A 20,299-nucleotide genomic window follows, 5' to 3' on the forward strand; every position below is an offset into this window, starting at 1 on the left:
CACCCCAGCGGCCTAGTCGAGCTCCGCAGTCGCCATTTTTTTGAAAAATAAAATAGTGATCATGAAAATGCACATGTCTTTGTATGCGCAAAAATGTGCATTTGCGAATGTGCATATTTTCATCTGTGAAATGTGTATTTTGTGTGTGTGCAAAAATGTGTATTTTTTAAAATGCATATTTTCACGCATGTGCATTTTACGCATTTGCAAAATGAGCATTTTCCTGTGTGCGCAACTATGCGCATTTTTGCGATCGCCATTTTATTTCTCAGAAAAATGGCAACTGCGAAGCTCGGAGTGGCCACCACGGTGAGTGCAGGCCATTCGGTGAGAGCAGGCAAGGGGCAAGCAGGGGCTCAGCAAGCAGGGCTCGGGGGCGTGGGCAGGGGCGGTTCCACCGGATTCCTGGACTGAATCAGGTGCCCATGCCATCCCTAGTGGGAAGTGCGATTTCCAGAAACTGAGGTCCAATGACCTCGGTTCCAAAACCCAAAAAATCCTATGGCTGTCTGGACAGTGTCTAGTGGCCATAGCATTGCTCCCTTAATCAACAAGTCTGAAGTTTGTCAAATCACAGTTTCCCTTTGCATCTGAATGGGAAACTGTGTTTTAAGCTCTAACTATATGCCAGGATCAACGTTTGATCCTTGTTTTGAAGCCAGGATTGTAGACGGAGCTAAAGTTACACTTTCCTGGTTCAGATGTAACAGGACACTGGTTTGATAAACCCCAGATATCTTTCATTAAGGCATGTGCAAACTCACCCCTGTCCGGGTTCTGTGGACGCCCGCCCAGCCCATTCCTCCACAAGGAGGGAGGGAGGGAGTGCATGGGCACAACACTTGTTCCTCATCCAATAAACTATATTAGGCTGAGTTCATTATTCTGAACTGGGTTGTAATATAGCATCTCCACTAGCATTCCCTTTTTTTGTTCTGATTTGTTTGGATTTTGTTTTGAAATACGTTTCATCATCCTGAAAGAGCTAGTTCCTGATTCAGAACAAGTAACAACCTAAGACTTAGCATTCTGCTTGACTGGCTCAGGGACAGCTTGGTGGCTTTCCAAGACAGTTATCCAGTTGTCTAAAGTGGAAAAGAACAGCCAGCTTAATCCAGGTTCTTGTAGAGCTTGACATCCTAGAATGAAGTGAGAAGCCGAGAGAAGCAGTCATGGCTTAAAAAATGGATGGGATGAATCTGAGAGTGTAAGGACATTTTTTAATGTTGTACTTCATCATTCTCATTTCAATTTGTTTTAGACCCAAAAATGGTGGAAAATACTGTGTGGGGCGCAGAATGAAATTTAAATCCTGCAACACTGAACCATGTTCTAAGCAAAAGAAAGATTTCCGCGATGAACAATGTGCAGTCTTTGATGGGAAGCATTTTAACATTAATGGTCTACCTCCGAATGTGCGCTGGGTTCCTAAATATAGTGGAAGTAAGTATATCCATAAATGAGCTAGATGCCAAGTCTCATGGGATAGGCACACCTGCCCCTTCCCAGCTCCAGCTTAATTTGATGCAGCAGAGGCTGGTGGTTCCAATTTTGGTGGGGCTGTGAATCCATTCTGGGTTTCAGACAGAACCAGCCAGAACTCTAAAGGAGCTATCCAAGGTGCTACTTTGGGGTGGGGTGCAGCACCTGGGATAGCTCCTTTAGTGTTCTGGCTGGTTCTGACTGAAACCCAGAATGGATTATTCACAACACCACCGAAAGTGGAGCACCAGCCTTCACTGGTTCTGTGTGGTCTCCCTAGACCAGGAGTGGGCAACTTATGACCCTCCTGATGTTGTTGAACTGCAGCTCCCATCAGCTAGGGATGTGGGTATAAGCAAAAGAGAAGTTTGTCTAAGTTCTCCAAATGCCATCTGGAAGCTCATTCTATCTCGTATCCGTATTAAATTGTGATCTTTGTTTTTTTCCTTTTTGCATGAAAACTTGTATGTATTTTCATGCATATTTTTCCAAATGTTCACATCATTTGTGTACATCTTCTCTGATTGATTAAAGCATGTTTGTACACATTTTTCAACTGTACGTATGCTGTCAGACGCATTTTCTTTGGTCCGTTAATCACCACAAATTGCCCACCCCTCTCCTAAGCCTAGGGCTGACTCACACTACTATTTTTAAGATGAAAGGGTTTTCATGAGGAGATTTCCCCCTCAATATTCATGTGCCTAATCAATCCCCACATGATTTAAATAGCAAGTTACAATGTCCTGGAAAAAGCTGTCAGACAAACGCAGGCAAAATCACTAGAGATTATCAGAATATGGTAATTGCAATCTTGCAAGAAAATAATCCGAGGAATGAATTAATAGATATAGATGTCTTCCCAAGGCAGCTTACAGCATAAAAATGATACAAAAGTCACCTTGTAGTGACTTTTCCATGTCAAAAATTGGGAAATGTCTTTTTTGTCTCCAGATATCAAGCTGTCTCAGTTGTTTGGACTTCCTGGTCTGTTTTTGATGGGCTCCAGCTTAAAACTTCTGTCCTGCCTGCTCTCTTCCTCCACTTCTTCTCTGTTTCTGCCACTCTTCTTCACTGGAGCTCCTCTTCTATTATCCACTTTACTGCTTCACTCCTATCAGGTGGAAGCAATCACCAGCCTGCAACCCCAACTCATTTTTACCCCCGTAACTGAGCTGGGTGCAGCCCAGCATGCAAAAGATTGGCTCTTTTGGCCAAGGAGGTGCCAGCAACCTGTTTCTTGAGTACAGGTCTCAGAGGGAAGGGACAGAAATTCAGAGTTGTGGGAGAATGACAAGACAGTGCTCTCGCCATACAGAGTGAAAGACCAGCAATAAAATAACCTGATTGTTTTGCCTTGGCAGTTTTAATGAAAGATAGGTGCAAGCTCTTCTGCAGAGTGGCAGGAAACACGGCCTATTATCAGCTCAGGGACAGGGTTATTGATGGCACCCCTTGTGGCCCAGACACAAATGACATCTGTGTACAAGGACTTTGTCGGGTAAATATTGCCTTCTTCTGTTTAACTAGCTAACTCTCTTCAAGCAAGAGTCAGTTTCTCCACCTTCCTCTCACGTGAGCTGATAACTCTATTCCATACTCTTCATATTAAATTAAACCAAAGAGCCTTGTTATCTTCCTTAGGCTGTAATATTTTCCTTTCAGGATTTTGTTTGTATTACTCCTTGACCTACCACAGTATTTTCTGTGTTTTGTTAAAACCCCACATTATCAAATATCGAGGAATTTCAAGCGTATTGTGAGTAGGGATGTATGGCTTTTGTTCCATCTGTGCTTGGTGGATTGTCAGGCATCTTTCATTGTGCCATCCGCTCGTTGACAACATCAGATTTTTTTAATGAGAATTTTGTTCCTGTTTGCAATTGTGCAAATTACATTTGTGCAAATTCCCCCCAAAGTAAACAAAAACAAAAACCAAGACTGCAAGTCCGTGGAATCTGCATGACTAAGAAAAAGCTGGTCCACTGCAGAATCCACAGGTTGGATTCATAGAAATCCAAACTCATTTGAATCCACTGCAAGTATCTCTGACATCCCTGATTGTAAGTGGGGGCTTCTTCCCCACAGAAATGCCATGGTAGAGGTGGATGCCTCCATGCCAGGGGTAGGGAAACTGTGGGCCCCCAGATGTCGTTGGATTCCAATTACCATCCCATTGGAGAAGGCCTGTGCACACACCAAAGCTTCCCCTCGCTCTCTCCCATTGGAGAAGGTGCAGGGCAGGCAAAGTTTCTGGGACTGAGCTGGTAGCTGCAGGAGCGTTCTTCCAGCCGCCACCACACACAGGGAGCTTCCCAGTGGGGAAGGCCCAGCATGGTGAGTCCCCTGCCCACCTGCATCCCATGCTCTTACCTCTGATTGTAGATAACAGCAGGAATTCTTCCAGGAATACTCCAGCCCCTGTCTCCTGGAGGAATCCAAGAAAGCTCATGGGCCTGATGAGCCATCTTCATGCACCAGATTAGGTCAATGGGCAGTCCTGCTGTAGAGCGAATTGCAAAATTTGCTTGCACATATGTATGTATTTAAACCAGTTAAATAATACCCATAAGACAGCTTATAATAATAATATACATGTAGCAGAGATATACAAGTTTCATGTTGCTTCTCTGAATGTCTGAAATCACTCTTAAAACACAACATCCAAACAGCCTGTCTGAAACTAGGAGATAACATTGTGTTGTTGAACAATTGGTTTTGATCTTAGGCCATGCAATTGTGAATTTCTGCTGTATGTTGAACCCTTTTTTGGAGGAGTCAGAAATCCTATTTCCCAAAGTTGTGGGATGGTGCACAGTACATCTAAGATTGGCTTTATTACTTCATGGAACATGGGCAGTTGAATGGTGGCAGTGGTATATAGAGCAGCTATAGCCCATTCCACTTGGATCACAGTTGCACCATACGTTAGCTAAAAGGTTAGGCTATGCCTACTGCAGCCTTCTCCAAGCTGGAGCCTCCAGATGTTTTGGACTTCAGCTCCTATCAGCCCCAACGATCATGGCCAATGCTGGGAATTGTAGTCCAAAACATCTGAGGGCACCAGGTTGGGGAAGGCTGTAGTACTGACACAGCCCGATCCATTTTTGATATAATCTCTGACTATGTCCATGTGGTATAAGCATTGTACAGTCTTGTCTGCAGTTCCTGTAGCTCTTCCCACCCGCTCCACACACACTTGTCTCCCACCATGCTGAGTGGTTTTGTACCTCACTTGGCAAGCCTGGATGAGACTCATTTTTCAAGTCCTAATTGGAAGATGGTTATAATTATAGCTTGACAGACGATATTGGAAAAGAAAAGAATGAATGAGGCTGTCAGAGACCTTCAGTGGCAGATGTATGTTTTTCATTTGGAGCCCTGTAAATTCTATCCTATTTTCATATTTGTTCAATCTAGTTCTGAACTTTTCTTTCTCTAAAGCAAGCTGGATGTGATCATGTGCTCAATTCCAAGGCCAGAAGAGATAAATGCGGTGTGTGTGGTGGTGATAATTCGTCATGCAAAACTGTTGCAGGGACATTCAATACAGTGCACTATGGTAAGAATTTCTTTTAGAAAACTTTACTAAAAGAAAATCACTGGGATAGAAAACCCCTTAACCACACATAACGTGCTTAGAAAATCTAACACCGTAATGAACAAGAATTCCCTTTAGCTGTTGGATATGTGACTTTCTTGCTACTTGATGGTAAACTAAATTAATTGTTGTAACTCTGAATGGTAGTACTCTCTTTTTTTTTCACCATGACCATTAAAAAAGTAATGGATGGAAATGTGCAATAAGCTTGACTTTCTAGTTTCTTTTCCCAGGTTATAACACTGTGATACGCATACCAGCTGGTGCTACAAATATTGATGTACGGCAGCATAGTTACTCAGGGAAACCAGAAGATGATAACTATCTTGGTAAGATATGACATGCTTTAGCAATTGCAGACCTGTCTTATTTTCTAGATGCACAGATATTCCTGTCATGGTGTTGCAAAATTGCTAATTTGAAAAGGACCTGAAGGTCATCTGGTCTAAAGTTTCTCTGTACTGGATATCCATGTACTGAATCAAGGTGTTCCCGTACCAAAAACATTCTTAACACATTAGCCCATCTGAGAGTCCAACTACACATAATGTTAACTGCATGGCTAGCAGGCATGTCAGGGGATTTAAGTTTTTAAAATCCTAGGCAGACAGGGGGAATTTTAATCAGGACCACAGTGTTCATGGGAAGGCAGGTTTAACCTTTCCTTCCCCAACTGCAATTCTGACAGAAATCACTCCCCCACAAACTGCAGTTATCCGTAGGGGAAAAAGCTCCTATTGGTAGCTATTGGTGCTAAGACTCCTTGATACACTGGGGATGTGGGGGAGTTGTCGTTGCTGGGGAGGGAAGGATTAAACCTCCCCTCCCCAAAGCCTTGTGGTCCCAATGAGAATTGTCCTCCCTGTCTAGGATTTTTTTAAAATCTCCTGACTTGTAGCTAGCCACGTATTTAATATAACATGTAGTTTGACCTTCATCGAAAATCTAGGCTGGACAAAAGGAAAGAAGGAGAATCCAAATAGAGATGCCTATAGAAACATTTAGTAAGATTCACTAAGATGCTTTACTCAGACATGACAGTTAAGTTCATTTGCTCCAGTGGCTTTTGTTGTGTCTTACCTGAGGTTAGCCACTGAGAACATGTAATATTTTCTTTTGTAGTGACCTGTTTATGGTGAAGGTGACCTTCATACATAGGGAGGAATCCAATCGTACCTTCAAGTTTGGGATGTGTCACCTTTTTACCTTGCTACTTCACCCTCCCACAAGAGAAGAGAGTCAAATTTTCTGTGTGTTTCTCAGTGTTCTTTGGCATCATAAAAACCTACCAGTGAATGGTGACTGGATTCTGTATGCTGTGAGGGTTCCTCTTGGTTGTCTCCTTGCAGTGTAATAATTCCTTATCTCTTGCAGACCAGTTCATGGAACTGAATAACACCTTTAGTTCTATGTAGAGCACTTCTTTAGGGCAGTATAGTAGCTGTGATGGGTGAAATGGTGGAGAAACTAACTTAGGAAATTAACTACATAATCGCATTAGTGTGAGTTGTGCAGCAGACTGCTGTTTTCAGGAAACTGTCCCTTTTAAGAAAGTTTTTAGAGTTTTAAGCCTATGGCATTTTTGTACACAGCACGAAGCAAACTGCGAAATACGATGCTGGCTGAACACCTTCTAAATCTCAGTTTGTAAGGTCAGCTTACAATGCATAGCAATACTAATTTTTTTACAGTTCATTTATATGTAGGGAGGGGTTTGTGGGGAGGGGTGTGTAAGCTTTTATAAGCTGAATGTGTAGGGAGGGTGGAGAAAAAGAGGGACTGAGTTAATACAAGTGTGTAAACGGGGGGAGGGGGACGAAGACCCAGTTTGCATGACATGGTAAGCCACTGTGGGTTCATTTATCCATCAGCCACCATTTTGTATATGCGGCCTGCAGCTTGTCATGTCATGCGAACCCAGCAAAGGTGGGTTGTTAACAAACCACCCACAACCGATGGGCTGTTTTAGGGCTGTGGGTAGTTTGTTCACGATACCAACAACCCACCCTTGCCAGTTTCACATGACACGACAAGCTGCAGTGTGCCCCTGCCGTGGCTTGCATATGCAAAATGATCCCACAGTGAATATGAATGATCCATGATGGCTTGTCACGATGTGCGAACAGGCAAAAAGTGCCTTCATGTATTCATGGGTGGTGTGAAAGACTTCAAGTTGACTTTAGAGCAGGGGTGCACAACCTTTTCATGTAATGCTGCCTTTGGGGTTGGGGACTGTGCCAGTGATCCTGATTCTCATTGCTCTTATCCCACTAATAGTAGTACTGGGGAAAGAGCAATGTGTATGAGAATTTCGGTGATGGTGGAGAATCCAGCAGCCAGGGGTCAGAGGGAGGTGCAGTTAAGACCTTTGGGCTGTGGGTTGTGCACTCCTGCTTTAGAGGATATACATCTGTTTGCACAAACATAGCAGAAGTTATGCCTTTGGGTTACGGATGTGCACTTGTGGACTCCAAACTTGTACATGAGTGTACGCATCCTTGTTGATATGTGTATATTACTCGTGAGTCTAAATCTGAAGCAAATGTGCTCTTGGGGATTTGGAAAACATGTCCAGCGGATGTCTCTGTTATTTTGCTGAAATGCAGTATTGGGATGAAATAAATACGGTATATGAATGGAGGAGGTTTGGACTGATAGAGCATTTATTTTGTTTGTTTTAAAAAAAGGAAACCTGGCCTGCTGACTGTACTCACACTGCTATATGAAAAGCTTATATTTAGGAGCAACCTTCGGCTAATGGGGACTTCAGTCATTTTTGCCTCTGCTGTGTGGCATAAAGAGCAATAACTTTAAACTGCTAGCTGAGCAATTTTTGCAGAGGCTTCTTCAAATGCTGCATTCAGAAATAGCTGTGTGGTTGAAAGACTCTTCCATGGCAAGAGTCTTGTCTAAGCCTCACAGATGCATGCACAACTCACTCACAGAGGGAACTGCTTAATTACCAATTACTCGAGTGGCTTCATTCACACTTCAGCTGAAAATGGGCGGCAAATGTACTGTCAGAAGATCAGAACATGAATGGTGTCCCAACTATTACTTGAGCAGGCTGAGAAATGTGAGGCCTTCCAGATGGTGTGATTTCTTTGTGGAAACTGCACAGCCTCCCCTAAACTCTTGCACATAAGCCAGATGACTTTGCCACAGCCAGGGCTCCCACTGCGGCAAGAGGAGAGTTTCCTAGCACTCAAACTGCTCAATTTCTCGGAAATTGTGATGGGTCCATTGCTAAGTGCCACTAGCAGTTGCTGTGCGGGGGGGGGGGGGGATTGAGGACAGCTCAGGTAGGCTATTGCCTTCATGCCGTGCTTATGGGCTTCCCAAAAGCATCTGGTTAGCCACTGGGGAAAGCAAGATGTTGGACCAGATGAATGTTATGCTAATATTGCAAGCATTTATTGGGTGATGCACTGATATCACTGTGGGAAGCTTCTCAAATCCCTCCTCATTTTGAATGCTCCATCATTTTCGAAAAACTTTTTTCTTTTAGCTATGTACTTCCTCTCTCCAAGGTTGGGGCACATGGGTCTCTATAATCTTGAAATAACAGGCTACCTTTGCAGCAGGGGTACACAGAAGCCTCTGTGGATGCAGCATTTCAACACCTGCCCTATGCAATCTGGGGCCTTGGCCAGTAGGTGCACACATCTTCTCCTTGACTGCCACTCAGTGGCAGCAACTCACAGAAGAGTTCCAGTGACTGACTGAATTGGCCTCTACTCCTGTTGCGGCGTACCTGTCCTAGCTCGGATTATAAAGAATAAACTCTAGGGAGAATTAACTAATCCTGGATTGCCCAAGGTTAGGTGGCTTCAGTTTAGAACACCATTTGGGCTGATTGTCCAGTTCTAGGGGAATCTAGTCAGCAATAATTTAGGAAGCACAGACTTGTGCTCTGATGTCACACCGTTAGTAATGGGGAAAGGCTCTTCCTCCTAGCATTTGGTGCTGATCACTGCTGGAAACAAGATCAGTGCACTGCTGTCAGTTCTAGCAAGATTATTCTAATTAAAATACCCCACAGCAAATCTAGTCCAAACCTAATGTGGTATCCCTCCAGCCACTTATTCTGCTGATAGGGACAATTCAGGAATACATGAAAAGTACTGCAGACTGTTCCAGATGACTTATGGCGGTATAAGCGAGACATCAGACAGAGACACACACATGCACACACAGGCTTCATTCTGACTAGGTTGCTTCTGCAAATAGAAATTAAGTTCCTGAGTTCATTTGGAACATTAGGTAAATCCAATATAAAATGCTTTTCACATTGCATCCTTTCTGATTTGTGCAAGCAAATTATATTGCTTTTATTTTGTTTTGTTTGTTTTGTTTCTGTCTGCACAGCATTGTCAAGTAACGAAGGCTTCATATTAAATGGAGATTATGTTGTCAGCATGTTTAAGAAGGAAATCAAAGTCGGAAATGCTGTGATAGAATACAGTGGCTCGGACACACCCATTGAACGAATCAATTCTACATACCGTATTGATCAAGAAATAGTTCTTCAGGTTAAAAATATTTTAAAAAGAAAAGCCTCTACATGCTACTCTCCTAATTTTGGGTTTTGGTGAAGTAGCCCAGATCTCACGCTTTTCTGTATCCCTCCCTCTCAGGTTTTATCAGTGGGTAATTTATATAACCCTGATGTTCGATACACATTCAATATTCCCATTGAAGATAAACCTCAGCAGTTTTACTGGAATATCTATGGCCCTTGGCAGCCCTGCAGTAAACTGTGCCAAGGTATGTGGCTTTCGGGCTTTTAAAAAATCATTTGCTTTATTTATTGGTTTATCTTGCATTCTGGTGGTGATGACAAATGTTTTTCTCTCGTCTGCTTTTAGCTTCCAATATAATTCAAGCGTTATGTTTCCCGAGAGCTGTCGTAGTGAAATGATGTACGCCATCATTAAGTCTGCTTTTCAATGCTTTAGGGTTTCAGATTGCTTCACAAACTAGAGGCTGACCACTGCATTTCAGCCTGGCTCCTTTCCTTGCTCTGCTCAAGGCAAAGAGCTAGCATAAACTGTGAGGCACATGCAGACAGAGCAATTTTCCATGCAGCAACTCAGTTCCCATTTAGAATATGGTGCACAGAGAGCAGTTTGGAATGCTATGTAAAGCTTGAGAACAAGTGACTTGTGCATCCTGTTCTCCACTCCAACGGCTAACTTCAGGAGTTTAATTTGCATATCTGTCCTCACAGGCAGATGTGCAAGCTCTTCTGACTTTGGAGATTACAAAGCTGATTGTAAGTGGGGGAAGCAAAACAAGACCAGGGAACTGGAAGCATGGGTTCGTTGTGCTTCCTGTTCTTCCTGCATTCCATAATGCCCAAAGCTGCTCCCAGTGGTAGCTTTTGGTCATGGCAGACTATTTATACAACTGTTTTGCAACAAGTAAAATGGTCTATGTATTGTACCCAAAAGCCAAATGGTCTATGAATCAACCGCAGCTCTTATGGCATTTGAACAAAATTACTGCTGCTAAGCCCATAGGCACCACATTTTGCTACTCCTACAGTACATGCGTGATCCAGAAGTCCTCCCCACCATTTCCCTTGCTCTTTCTTCCACAACTAATTCAGATGGCTCTTCTAATTTGCATTGTGCAGTGTAGTATTTGTGTTCACAAGAGCCCTGTGATGAGCCACCATTTCCTGGACCACACTGGCTCTCACTGTGAAGTCAAAGTTCTCACTTCCTCAGTGGGTGGCATAGCAGAGAAAGTTGTACCTGATTTGATTTGGAATTAGTGAGTATTAGTAGAACTGATAATACTAGGATGTATGAGAAGCAGAACAGGGCAGCAGCCAATTTGTCCCAGAAATGCTTTCTCCTCAATGGCATATTTTGCTGATATGTGGAGGATCCTTCTTGTCTTACTGGCCTGCTTGCTTTTTCCAGGCTTGTGATTCTTTTAACCTTATACTGAAGAATAAAAATTCAGTGTCAGTGTCACAGATGAGACTGTCTCATAGAATAATGTGCTTCCCTGGCTTTCTTCTGTCTCTGAGACCAAGGAATTCCATACTTTTTGACAGGCTTTTTTCACAGGTTCTGACTGTTCCTCTTTCTTGGAAGCACAAGTTCTTCCCTCCCTATTCATATCCAACAGGATACCAAGCAAAGTCACCCAAACCTCTTCTAGCCTAGGAGAATCACCTATTAGCTGAAACTATCTTCACAAATATGGGCACACCATAGCAAAGCGCAATCAGTGTTCCAGTGTGTGCCAGAGACCCAGTGTGGTGTAGTGGTTAGAGTGTTGGACTAGGACTCAGGAGATCCAGGTTGTAGTCCCCACTCAGCCATGACATTCGCTGGGTGGCTTTGGGCCAGGTGCTGACTCTTAGGCTAACCTACCTCACAGGGTTGTTGTGAGGATAAAATGGAGAGGAGGAGGACCATGTAAGTCACCCTGGGTTCCTTGCAAGAGGAAAAAGGCAGGATACAAATGTAATAATAGTAATTCATCCCCAATTTAAGGCATAATGGGTGGAATCTTCCATCCTGTAGTTCAGATAGCTGCTACTAGGACATAGATCAAGGGGAAGGTCTCAAAGACTGGCAGGCATTAGAAGACAAAAGGGGAGTCTTGAAGCTATTGTGTTGGTTTACTGGCAGCTAATGTAAAGAACACAGGAGACGCATAATATGATCCCCTACGAAAGGAGAGAAAGAACACTAGAAGAACTTTTATGTCAGAATATTATGAGGCAGGAGATTTAAACCCATATTTAGGACCCCTTTGGATCAAGGTTTACCTCGAGGGCATGTAAACGAAGTTGTGAAAGACAAGATTTGGAAGTTTTGAGAGATAAGGTAAATGCACCTGTGCCTCATACAACTATATTTACCTTTTGTCTTTAGGGGAGCGAAAAAGGAAGCCTATTTGCACCCGAGAATCTGACCAGCTCATGGTGTCTGACCAAAGATGTGATCAAATTCCTCAACCTGATCCAGTAACTGAGTTGTGTAATACAAACTGTGAATTAAGGTACCCTAGACCATCATGTAGATATGTTGCATCGGATATTTTAGGCCTGGTCTTCTTCCCTAATGTCTATGTTATTATGCCTGATTCACACGTATGTTAAAAAATCAAAGTGTAAAATGTTGGGTAACTTCTATTGCCATTGTCTGAGCCTCAGGCTTGAGTATAGCTACTTGTTCTTCTTCACCGCCTTCACTTAGGCAATTAGCACAAACTATGGGAAAGCCTACTTGTTTATTAATATTATTAATGCTATTGTTACTTTATTTTTAAAATTGATGGGGCATGTTTTAGCCCAAGGATCCTCCGAAGTTGCATACAGCAAAGTAAAATACAAAGTTAAAAGCCATATTGAACAGTACAAAAGCAAACTAAACAGGCAATCAGCTACAGAGCTAAACAACAGCCTAGTCAGGAACATAGGAAGCTGCCTTATATTGAGTCAGACCATGGATCCATCTAGCCCAGTAGTGTTGACACTGACTGGCAGCAGCTCTCCAGGGTTTCAGGCAGGATTCTTTCCTAGCCCTGCCTGGTGACACCAGGGATTGAACCTGGGACCTTCTGCATGTGAAGCAGGTGCTCTATCACTGAGCTGCAGTGGCAAATCATCCAATATTGATAGTCCATTGAAATAAGACAGTCTTCATCAGCCTCCTAGAGGTTATCAGAGAAGGAGCTAGGTCAGCCTCCCAAGAGAGGTAATTCTAGTGTCTGGGCACCACAACCAAGAAGGCCCTGTCCCATATACTCACCAGCCATGCTTCAGGCAGCAGTGAGGCATGGAGCAGAATATCCTCTAGTTCTCAGCGAGCCCTGAAATTTCTGCCTGATCTCGCTAGCAAATATTCTTCCCCTTCCTGACTACAGAATCTGATTTGCATCTGTAGGCCCCAAAGCCATTACTTTTCATAGCTTTATCCCCCTGCGACCCTTGAAGTTTACAATAAGAAAGCATTGCTTCCAATATCACCTCTTGCCTTTAGGCATGTGTCCTCCTTCTTACAGTGTATTATTATTCTTTTATGGGATTGGCTACCAGAAGAGGTGACATTGCACATTAGGTTAGATGCCATTAGAGGGGGATTAGACAAATCCAACATATCTATCAGTAGCTATGAGCCTCCATATTAAGAGGCGATGTGCCACGAAATGCCAGTTGCTGGGGAGCAGGTGTGGGAGAAGGCTGTTGCCTTCCTGCCTTGCTTGTGGCCTACCCAGAGGCATTTGGTGGGCCACTCGCAGCATATTGGACTAGATCAGGGGTTGGCCACTTCCCCTCCAGATGTTTTGGCCTACAGCTCCCATCATCCCTCACCATTCCCTATGCTGGCTAGAGCTGATGGGAGTTGTAAAACCACTTGCTCATCCCTGGACTAGTTGGACCTTTGGTCTGATCCAGCAGGGTGGTTCTAATGTTCTTAAGGTTGTTGTTTTTTAACCAAGAATATAGAGGCCACTTCCAACCAGTCTTTGTCATTTGGGTATTAACAGCATCTTCCTGAATGGATAATTTGCTCTTTGTAGAGGCTACCCATAATGATATCTGTCTTAATGGCTCCTCCTCTCTGTATCCTAGCAAGTTAACTAAGCCTGCCTGTAGCCAAGAGCAGTTGCTTTCCCATATATGACAACTGCTTCCTATATCAGAGAACAGGACCAATGTTTTAAACTAAGCATCATGCAGCAGAGTTGGGTCTGCCTTGATCCCATATGAAGCAGGGAGAGGTGGCTTCTGTTTTTAGAACAAAAGGGGTGGGTGGGTGTGTTAAACATTTCCCCACCCACCCACAGCTTCCCATAATTTGGCCCCCTGAGAAAAATGCTTGCAAGCAGGGAGAGGCTGTGGGAAGGTAAGTGGTGGTCACAGTTGTGTGTTTAGCCCCCCCACCCCACGCTTCCCCCTTTTCCCTTATCAAATACTGTTACACGCACATGCATACTTCCTGTGTTTCAACCCAGGTCTGCCGCAGTCACAAATGGGACTGCTGCCATCACACACATGTAAAACCCAAGTACTAGTTGGTACTGATTCCTACTTCCTTCCTCAGCTTCACTGTGCCTGCCTCCACTTCAGGCTGCCTGTGCACACTGAGGCCGTAATCCGAGGCCCTCCTCCAGGTGCCCCCACCATGAGAAGTGAGGTAGGTGGCACCTGCAGAGAGGGCCTTCTTTGTGGTGGTGTCTTGTTTATGAAATTCTCTCACCAGGGAGGCCTGGCTGACACCTTCTATGCTATCTTTCAGCACCGGGAAAAGACTTTTTTTTCATTTTCCCAAGCTTTTGATTATTTAAACTGTGATGACTTTATTGCTGCCATTTTTAATCCTTTGCTTTTTCATTTTATTATTATCTCATTATGATAATATTTTTTGTTTTTGTTGCATTTATTTAAAAGCCACCATAAGAATATTTCTATTGTTGGATGGCATTTATTTTTTAAAAGAAAAACAAATACATTTCCAGATTAGTGCTACAGTGAAAGCCATCCTCAGCAGAAAGCTGCCATCTAGACAGACTCTTAGTTCTGACGTTTATAACAATAGATAAAATGTCCCACACTTACTTAATGTGGCAGCTTGGGAAATGCCATCACAGTTTGAACAGCTTGCAATTCAGCAGAAATGGCTTACAAATACCTATACTATTATTTTACATAACATGCTGAGGGTTGCCAGATGCCTTTTCTTTGAAGGGATAATAAGGGTTCCCTATATTACGTTTTCCTCCCTTTCCCCCCAGAACATCACAGATCAATAGAACATCAATGAAACCTCTTTTTCCAGAGCACTAAGCTCCATAAAATAAATATCCTTCGTCTCTCTCCACTTTTTCTTCTTCTCAGTCCTGCATCCATCTGGCAACCTGAATTGTGTACACTCAAAATCTCCCTGTTTATCAAGGACAGTCCCTTTTTTCTGGCACTTGCCCCTAGTAAATCACTTTTTGTATTTTGCCTCTATTTTGCCTTGGGGGAAGATTTGGCAATGCCTTTTCAAACATTTTGTTAGTGTGAGCACATATGCACTGGCTCCTTTTCTCCTTGTTCGGAAACTTCAGCTGCAGCCAGACTGTTGACCGGGTCGGTCACAGGGAGCGTGTGACTCCTTTGTTACAACAGCTTCACTGTCTACTGGTCTGTTTCCAGGCACAAATCAAAGTGCTGGTTATGACTTATAAAGCCCCATGTGGCCTGAGACAAGGCTACCTGAAAGACTGTCTTCTGCCATAGGAGCCTGCCTGGGTTTTAAGAGCTTCAAGGGAGGTCCTTCTCATCTCTATAATCAGAGGCACATTTGGTGAGCACATGAGATGGGGCCTTCTCAGTGACTGCTCACAGCTTCTGGAACTCCCTGCCAAGTGAGGCTAGGTTGGCTCCCTGTCTGCTGTCCTTCCGCCAGCAGGCAAGACGTTTTTATTCAAGAAGGCTTTTGACATGTAAGCTGGCCCGTTGGATTGGGTGATGTTTATATTCTTTTATTGTAGTGTTTTAATTGTGTTTTACATGTATCTGTTTGATTATTGTTTTAATTGTGTTTTTATCTTAATTTTTGGCTTTTAATGTTAGTTGCCTTGGGTTCCATTTTATGGTAGAACGGCTGGGCATAACTTAATGAAATAAAATAAAAATTTATCTCCCTGACCCCTCATAAATGTCCACTCAGATAGTAAATGTTGCTGGATGAGTTCTACAGCCATTCTACAACAAATACAACCAGAAACATTGTGAGCTTAAAACTCTGTTAAATAGTATCAACATACATTAAAAACTACTCATTACAGGAGATACATTGCAGCCCCAAATCGCCTCTCCTTCTTCTTCCACCAAATCTTAACTCCCACCCCCTTCCTGGTAACCTATAATAAATGACAAATGATTTCATCACTCTCCCAAGTTTTCCTATTTATTTATTTTAAATAAATCCCCTCAAGGCAGCTACCCCTGCTCCACTTAACATAAAAACAGCTGTGCTGGATCAGATCAAGGGTCCAGCATTCTGTTCATACAGTGGCCAACCAGCTGCCCACGGGAAACCCACAAGCAGGACATGAGTGCAACAGCATCCTCCCGCTCGTGTTCCCCAGCAACCTCTGTTCTATATGTTCATGTGTTCCAGGAACTGTATAATTTATCTTGGTTTAGTAATATTTTATTCCATGAGGCAGGAAGGGCTTTGTACTGTCCTTACACAGTCATTCTGCTAACCTCCTATGAGAGCACATCAGCATAACAATTGAGCTCTTCTGTTCCTGTTTTGTGGAAAGTTCTGTTGTTTGAGGAGCATCTTGCAAAGAGCAGCAGCTCCAGTCTCCTCAGTGTTCTACATCTACAGATAGGTGATGTATTAATGTATCTGGATGAGTTGCAAATGGCAGCATAAAGGTCCTTAACACCTTGCTCCCATTGCATCAGAATGTTCCCTCCACTGGAGCACTGCAGGATGTGTCTTGATTTTGCAAAGCCAAAGAGAAGAGAAGGCTGGCAAAGCTTCCAGACATTGTGACTACCACAACTGGCCCTGAGTTCTGAGTATGTCCTATGGCTCCTGGATAGAGATATGAAGGCCTGAGGAGGAAAGAAAACTCGGAAAAAATGGGGTGGGGGTTTAAAACCCACATTTTTTTAAGGATTTGGGGGAAATTTGGAGAAAATATCCCCCCCCCCCCCAAACATGGGTTTCCTCCATTTTTTCCTGGTTTTCTCCCTAAACCTTCACATCTCTACTCCTGGCACTCTTCAGGGTTCATGTGTTCTATAGGATTGCCAATACCTTTCCTGAAGGAGCTCTTGTGCCTTTTTAACAGTTGCATGACAGGGAAATTTTCGTCAGGTGCCTCTTGTCACATCATGAGATTGCTTGCAATGCTAAGAGGTGCTGCACCTATTGAATTTGTTTGCGCCATGCACTTGTAGGATCCTCTGTGGAGACAAATTAGCAACCCTAATCAGGAGGATTAAAGGAGGGACCACATGCTGAAGCTGTTCCATGGTTCAAAACCTCAGCAGCATTTCACTGTATCAAGTAAGCAATTGCTTAGGCTCAGAACCTCCAGTGAGAGTTTGCAGAATCTAAGAAGTTAAGTAAGGGGCCACAGGACAGTGGTCAAGCACATGTTTTGCATGCAGAAGGTTCCAGGTAGAATCCAGAGTACACAGTACTGGACAAATAGTCTAACCCGATCTAAGGCAGCTTCCTATGTGATAAAATATTTTGCCTTTAAAGATTAGCTCATACTTAAGATTGGGCTGCAAGAGTTTGTTCTGCTTTCCTTCTCCTTTCCAGTCTAATTTGTGACAGTCTTGCCAGCTTTCTCTTGCAGCAACTGGCATTGCTAATGAATGTACTTGGTCCTACCTAGGTGGCATGTTGCCAGGAAGAGTGAATGCACTGCACAGTGTGGATTGGGGTACCAGACTTTGGAGATTTCCTGCACAAAGTACAGCAAGTTAGAAGGGAAAATTGAGAAGTATGATGACCGATACTGCAGTGGCATCCCCAAACCAAACTCTAGGGAAAAATGTCCGGCAGACTGTAACACTGGAGGATGGCGCTATTCAACCTGGACAGAAGTAAGTTGGTGCTTTATGGGATAAATGAAGCAGGGACTGGAGGGTAGGAAAGGAAAATTGTATGAAAGGAGGTTAGTATGATTAGAGCCGCGCATTCTATAAGCAATTAAAATTCTGCACCAAGGTAATCCATATTCTGCACTAAAAACAGCTCAGTTCTGCAACTTATATAAATTATGCAAACAATAATTTTGGATATTTTATAATTATTTTGCATAATTTATTGTGGGTTTGCTAGGCATGGAGCGGGGCTTGTAGGTCATCTAGTCCAACCCCTGTGCTGTGGTTTCCAGATTGTTCCTGAGAACTCCTATGGTTCCTAAGTGAGAACTGAAGGTCAGTAGTGGCAGATAAGCAGTCTTGAAAGACAGGTTGATCACCATTCCAACATACCTCTGCAGTGTCCAGCCACAAGGTTGCATGCAGGGTGTGACTGTAAGGCCCCAGAAAGGCTGGCTGGCCTTCTCCAAGAACTATACATACACCCTAGATCATACCCCAGAATTCCCTGCAGTGGGCATTGTGGTTCCTGGCTAGATAAGTCAATACAGAAAGTATTTATGGACAGTATTTCCCTGAAGATGGAAATTTTAAAAATGACTAATCTAATGGGTAGATATGGGACTTAGAGCTGGAAAGGCAGACATGGACTGATTACACAGTCTGTGGCTTCAATTCCCTACCTAAGAAATTTTATGTATTTCTTTCATTTCAAAAATGTATTAGTAGCCCTACCTATAGTTAATAGCTCTCAGGGTGATGTCCAATAAAAACACAGACATAAAATCCAAAAGCCTCCTAAAAACAGAACCACCATAATAAATCAATTATAAGCAGCAATCAGTTAAAAGCAGCAGAGGCTAAACAGCGACTAAGCAACTAAAAATATCTGGGATAAAATTATGTAAAGACACAGTAGAGCACCAAGAATATAGAGGATTAAGGATGCAATCCTATCCATGTTTAGACAGAAAAAAGTCCTACAACTCCCAGCATTCTCCAGCCAGCCATGCCAGCTGGGGAATGCTAGGAGTTATATAACTCTTTTCTGTCTAATCGTGGATGGGATTGCACCCTAAAATGCCCGAGAGATTAAAAAAGTCTTTGCCTGGCACCAAAAAGATAACAAAGTAGGAGCTAGGCAGGCCTCTCTGCAGAGGGTATTTTGTAATTGAGAGACTACTACTGAAAATTATAGAGACATTAGTGTAAGCTTTCCCAATCTGGTGCCTTCCAGAACTGTTTGACTAAAGTTCCCGTGATGGCATTAGTGACACAAGGATTTTTTTAAATGGATTTGATTTTTGACAAGGTTTTGCACCCACTAGTGCTGCAGCTCCTACTACTACTTCTGTGTCCCAAACATATATAATTTTAGAATGACTTTAATACAGCACATAGAAGCAACATGGGGTAAGGGTTCATCCGTGTAAGCGACAGGGGGGTTATCATTTTCACCACTCCGTAGGTTGGAATAAACTTTGCAGAGGCCATAATAACTAGGACAACATGTCTTACAGCTAGGATTTTCTGAAGAAAAGTTCCTGGCTCTTCTTCCAAAGTACTTCTCAGTATTCTTGAACAAATGCAAGCTCAAAACGAGATAATCTTTCTGACCTTGGGTGAGAGGGGCGTGGGCATTTCTGCTGTGTACTGACTCTACGTTTCTTCCTTAAAGTGCTCTAAGAGCTGTGGCAGTGGCACAAAGAGGCGCCGAGCTGTCTGCATGAATACCTTCAATGACGTCCTGGAGGACAGTAAATGCAGTCAGCAGGAGAAGGTGACCGTGCAGCGATGCAATGAACTGTCATGCCCACAGTGGAAAACAGGCGATTGGTCAGAAGTAAGAGGCTTATCACATTAAGGCCATAAACAGCATGACAGATTTTGATCACGGGGAAGTGACAATGCAGTGCAATGATATTGGAAGGAGATGTCGCTGCACTGCATTGACTCAGGCTGCCAACACAGTTAATGCTGCTGCCACGTGCAGTGGTAGTGTAAAAAACAGCAACAACCCTTAGGAAAAAAGAAAGAAGCTGTGCTACAACCCATGCCAGTGTTGACCCCTACCTGTGAGAAATTGTTGGAGAATTTCTCTTTCCCCTGGAGAAATGTGGTGAAATTGTCCCCCAGTATCTCTGCCCACAAACAGAGTGGAGAATTTAATAAGGCTGTTTGTGCACAGCTCTATTTTTTTTCCCCCTTCCGATTCCTTAACATGTGTTTGGGATTTACTTTGCCTGTGCCATCCTCCTTCATTAGTGGGTTAGGATAAACAAGCTGCAGGCCTTAAATCCCTCTGTCCATCTTGGAGAGCATCTTTCAGACTCTACAGCCTCAGAAGCAGCAAGGCAAAACAGACTGGAGTGGTTTGCCCAGTCGTGGAGGGAGAGATAAGCCACGATGGCTTATCTCCCCTTCCACATGTGCCTGTCACGGGCTGGGGGCTTAGCATAGTTACCCTTGATTCACAGCTTATCATATCATGCGAACCCATTGGGGGTGGCTTGTTGCCATGAGTTAACAAGCCACCCAGAACCTTACAACAGCCATGGGTTCCAGGTGGCTTGTTACCCGCAGCAACCAGCCAGCCTCGCTGAGTTCGTACGACATGACAGATG

The 20,299-nt window shown here is 43.4% G+C and overlaps 1 protein-coding gene across 1 annotated transcript in view; it reads left to right on the forward strand.

Annotated features, from left to right (window-relative positions):
- ADAMTS9 (ADAM metallopeptidase with thrombospondin type 1 motif 9) overlaps positions 1-20,299 on the forward strand; it is a 164,665-nt gene that overhangs the window by 60,230 nt on the left and 84,136 nt on the right. The window contains exons 13-21 of the mRNA XM_084840466.1: positions 1,262-1,443; positions 2,847-2,983; positions 4,927-5,044; positions 5,317-5,412; positions 9,452-9,615; positions 9,721-9,850; positions 11,980-12,106; positions 17,465-17,675; positions 19,354-19,518. Coding sequence (XP_084696592.1) covers positions 1,262-1,443; positions 2,847-2,983; positions 4,927-5,044; positions 5,317-5,412; positions 9,452-9,615; positions 9,721-9,850; positions 11,980-12,106; positions 17,465-17,675; positions 19,354-19,518 — 1,330 coding nt within the window. The remainder of the gene's footprint in view (positions 1-1,261; positions 1,444-2,846; positions 2,984-4,926; positions 5,045-5,316; positions 5,413-9,451; positions 9,616-9,720; positions 9,851-11,979; positions 12,107-17,464; positions 17,676-19,353; positions 19,519-20,299) is intronic.

The sequence above is a fragment of the Heloderma suspectum genome, chromosome 2 (genome assembly GCF_057233095.1).
Source record: "Heloderma suspectum isolate Gila_16-S chromosome 2, 16-S_ref, whole genome shotgun sequence".
Taxonomy (NCBI): Eukaryota; Metazoa; Chordata; class Lepidosauria; order Squamata; family Helodermatidae; genus Heloderma; species Heloderma suspectum.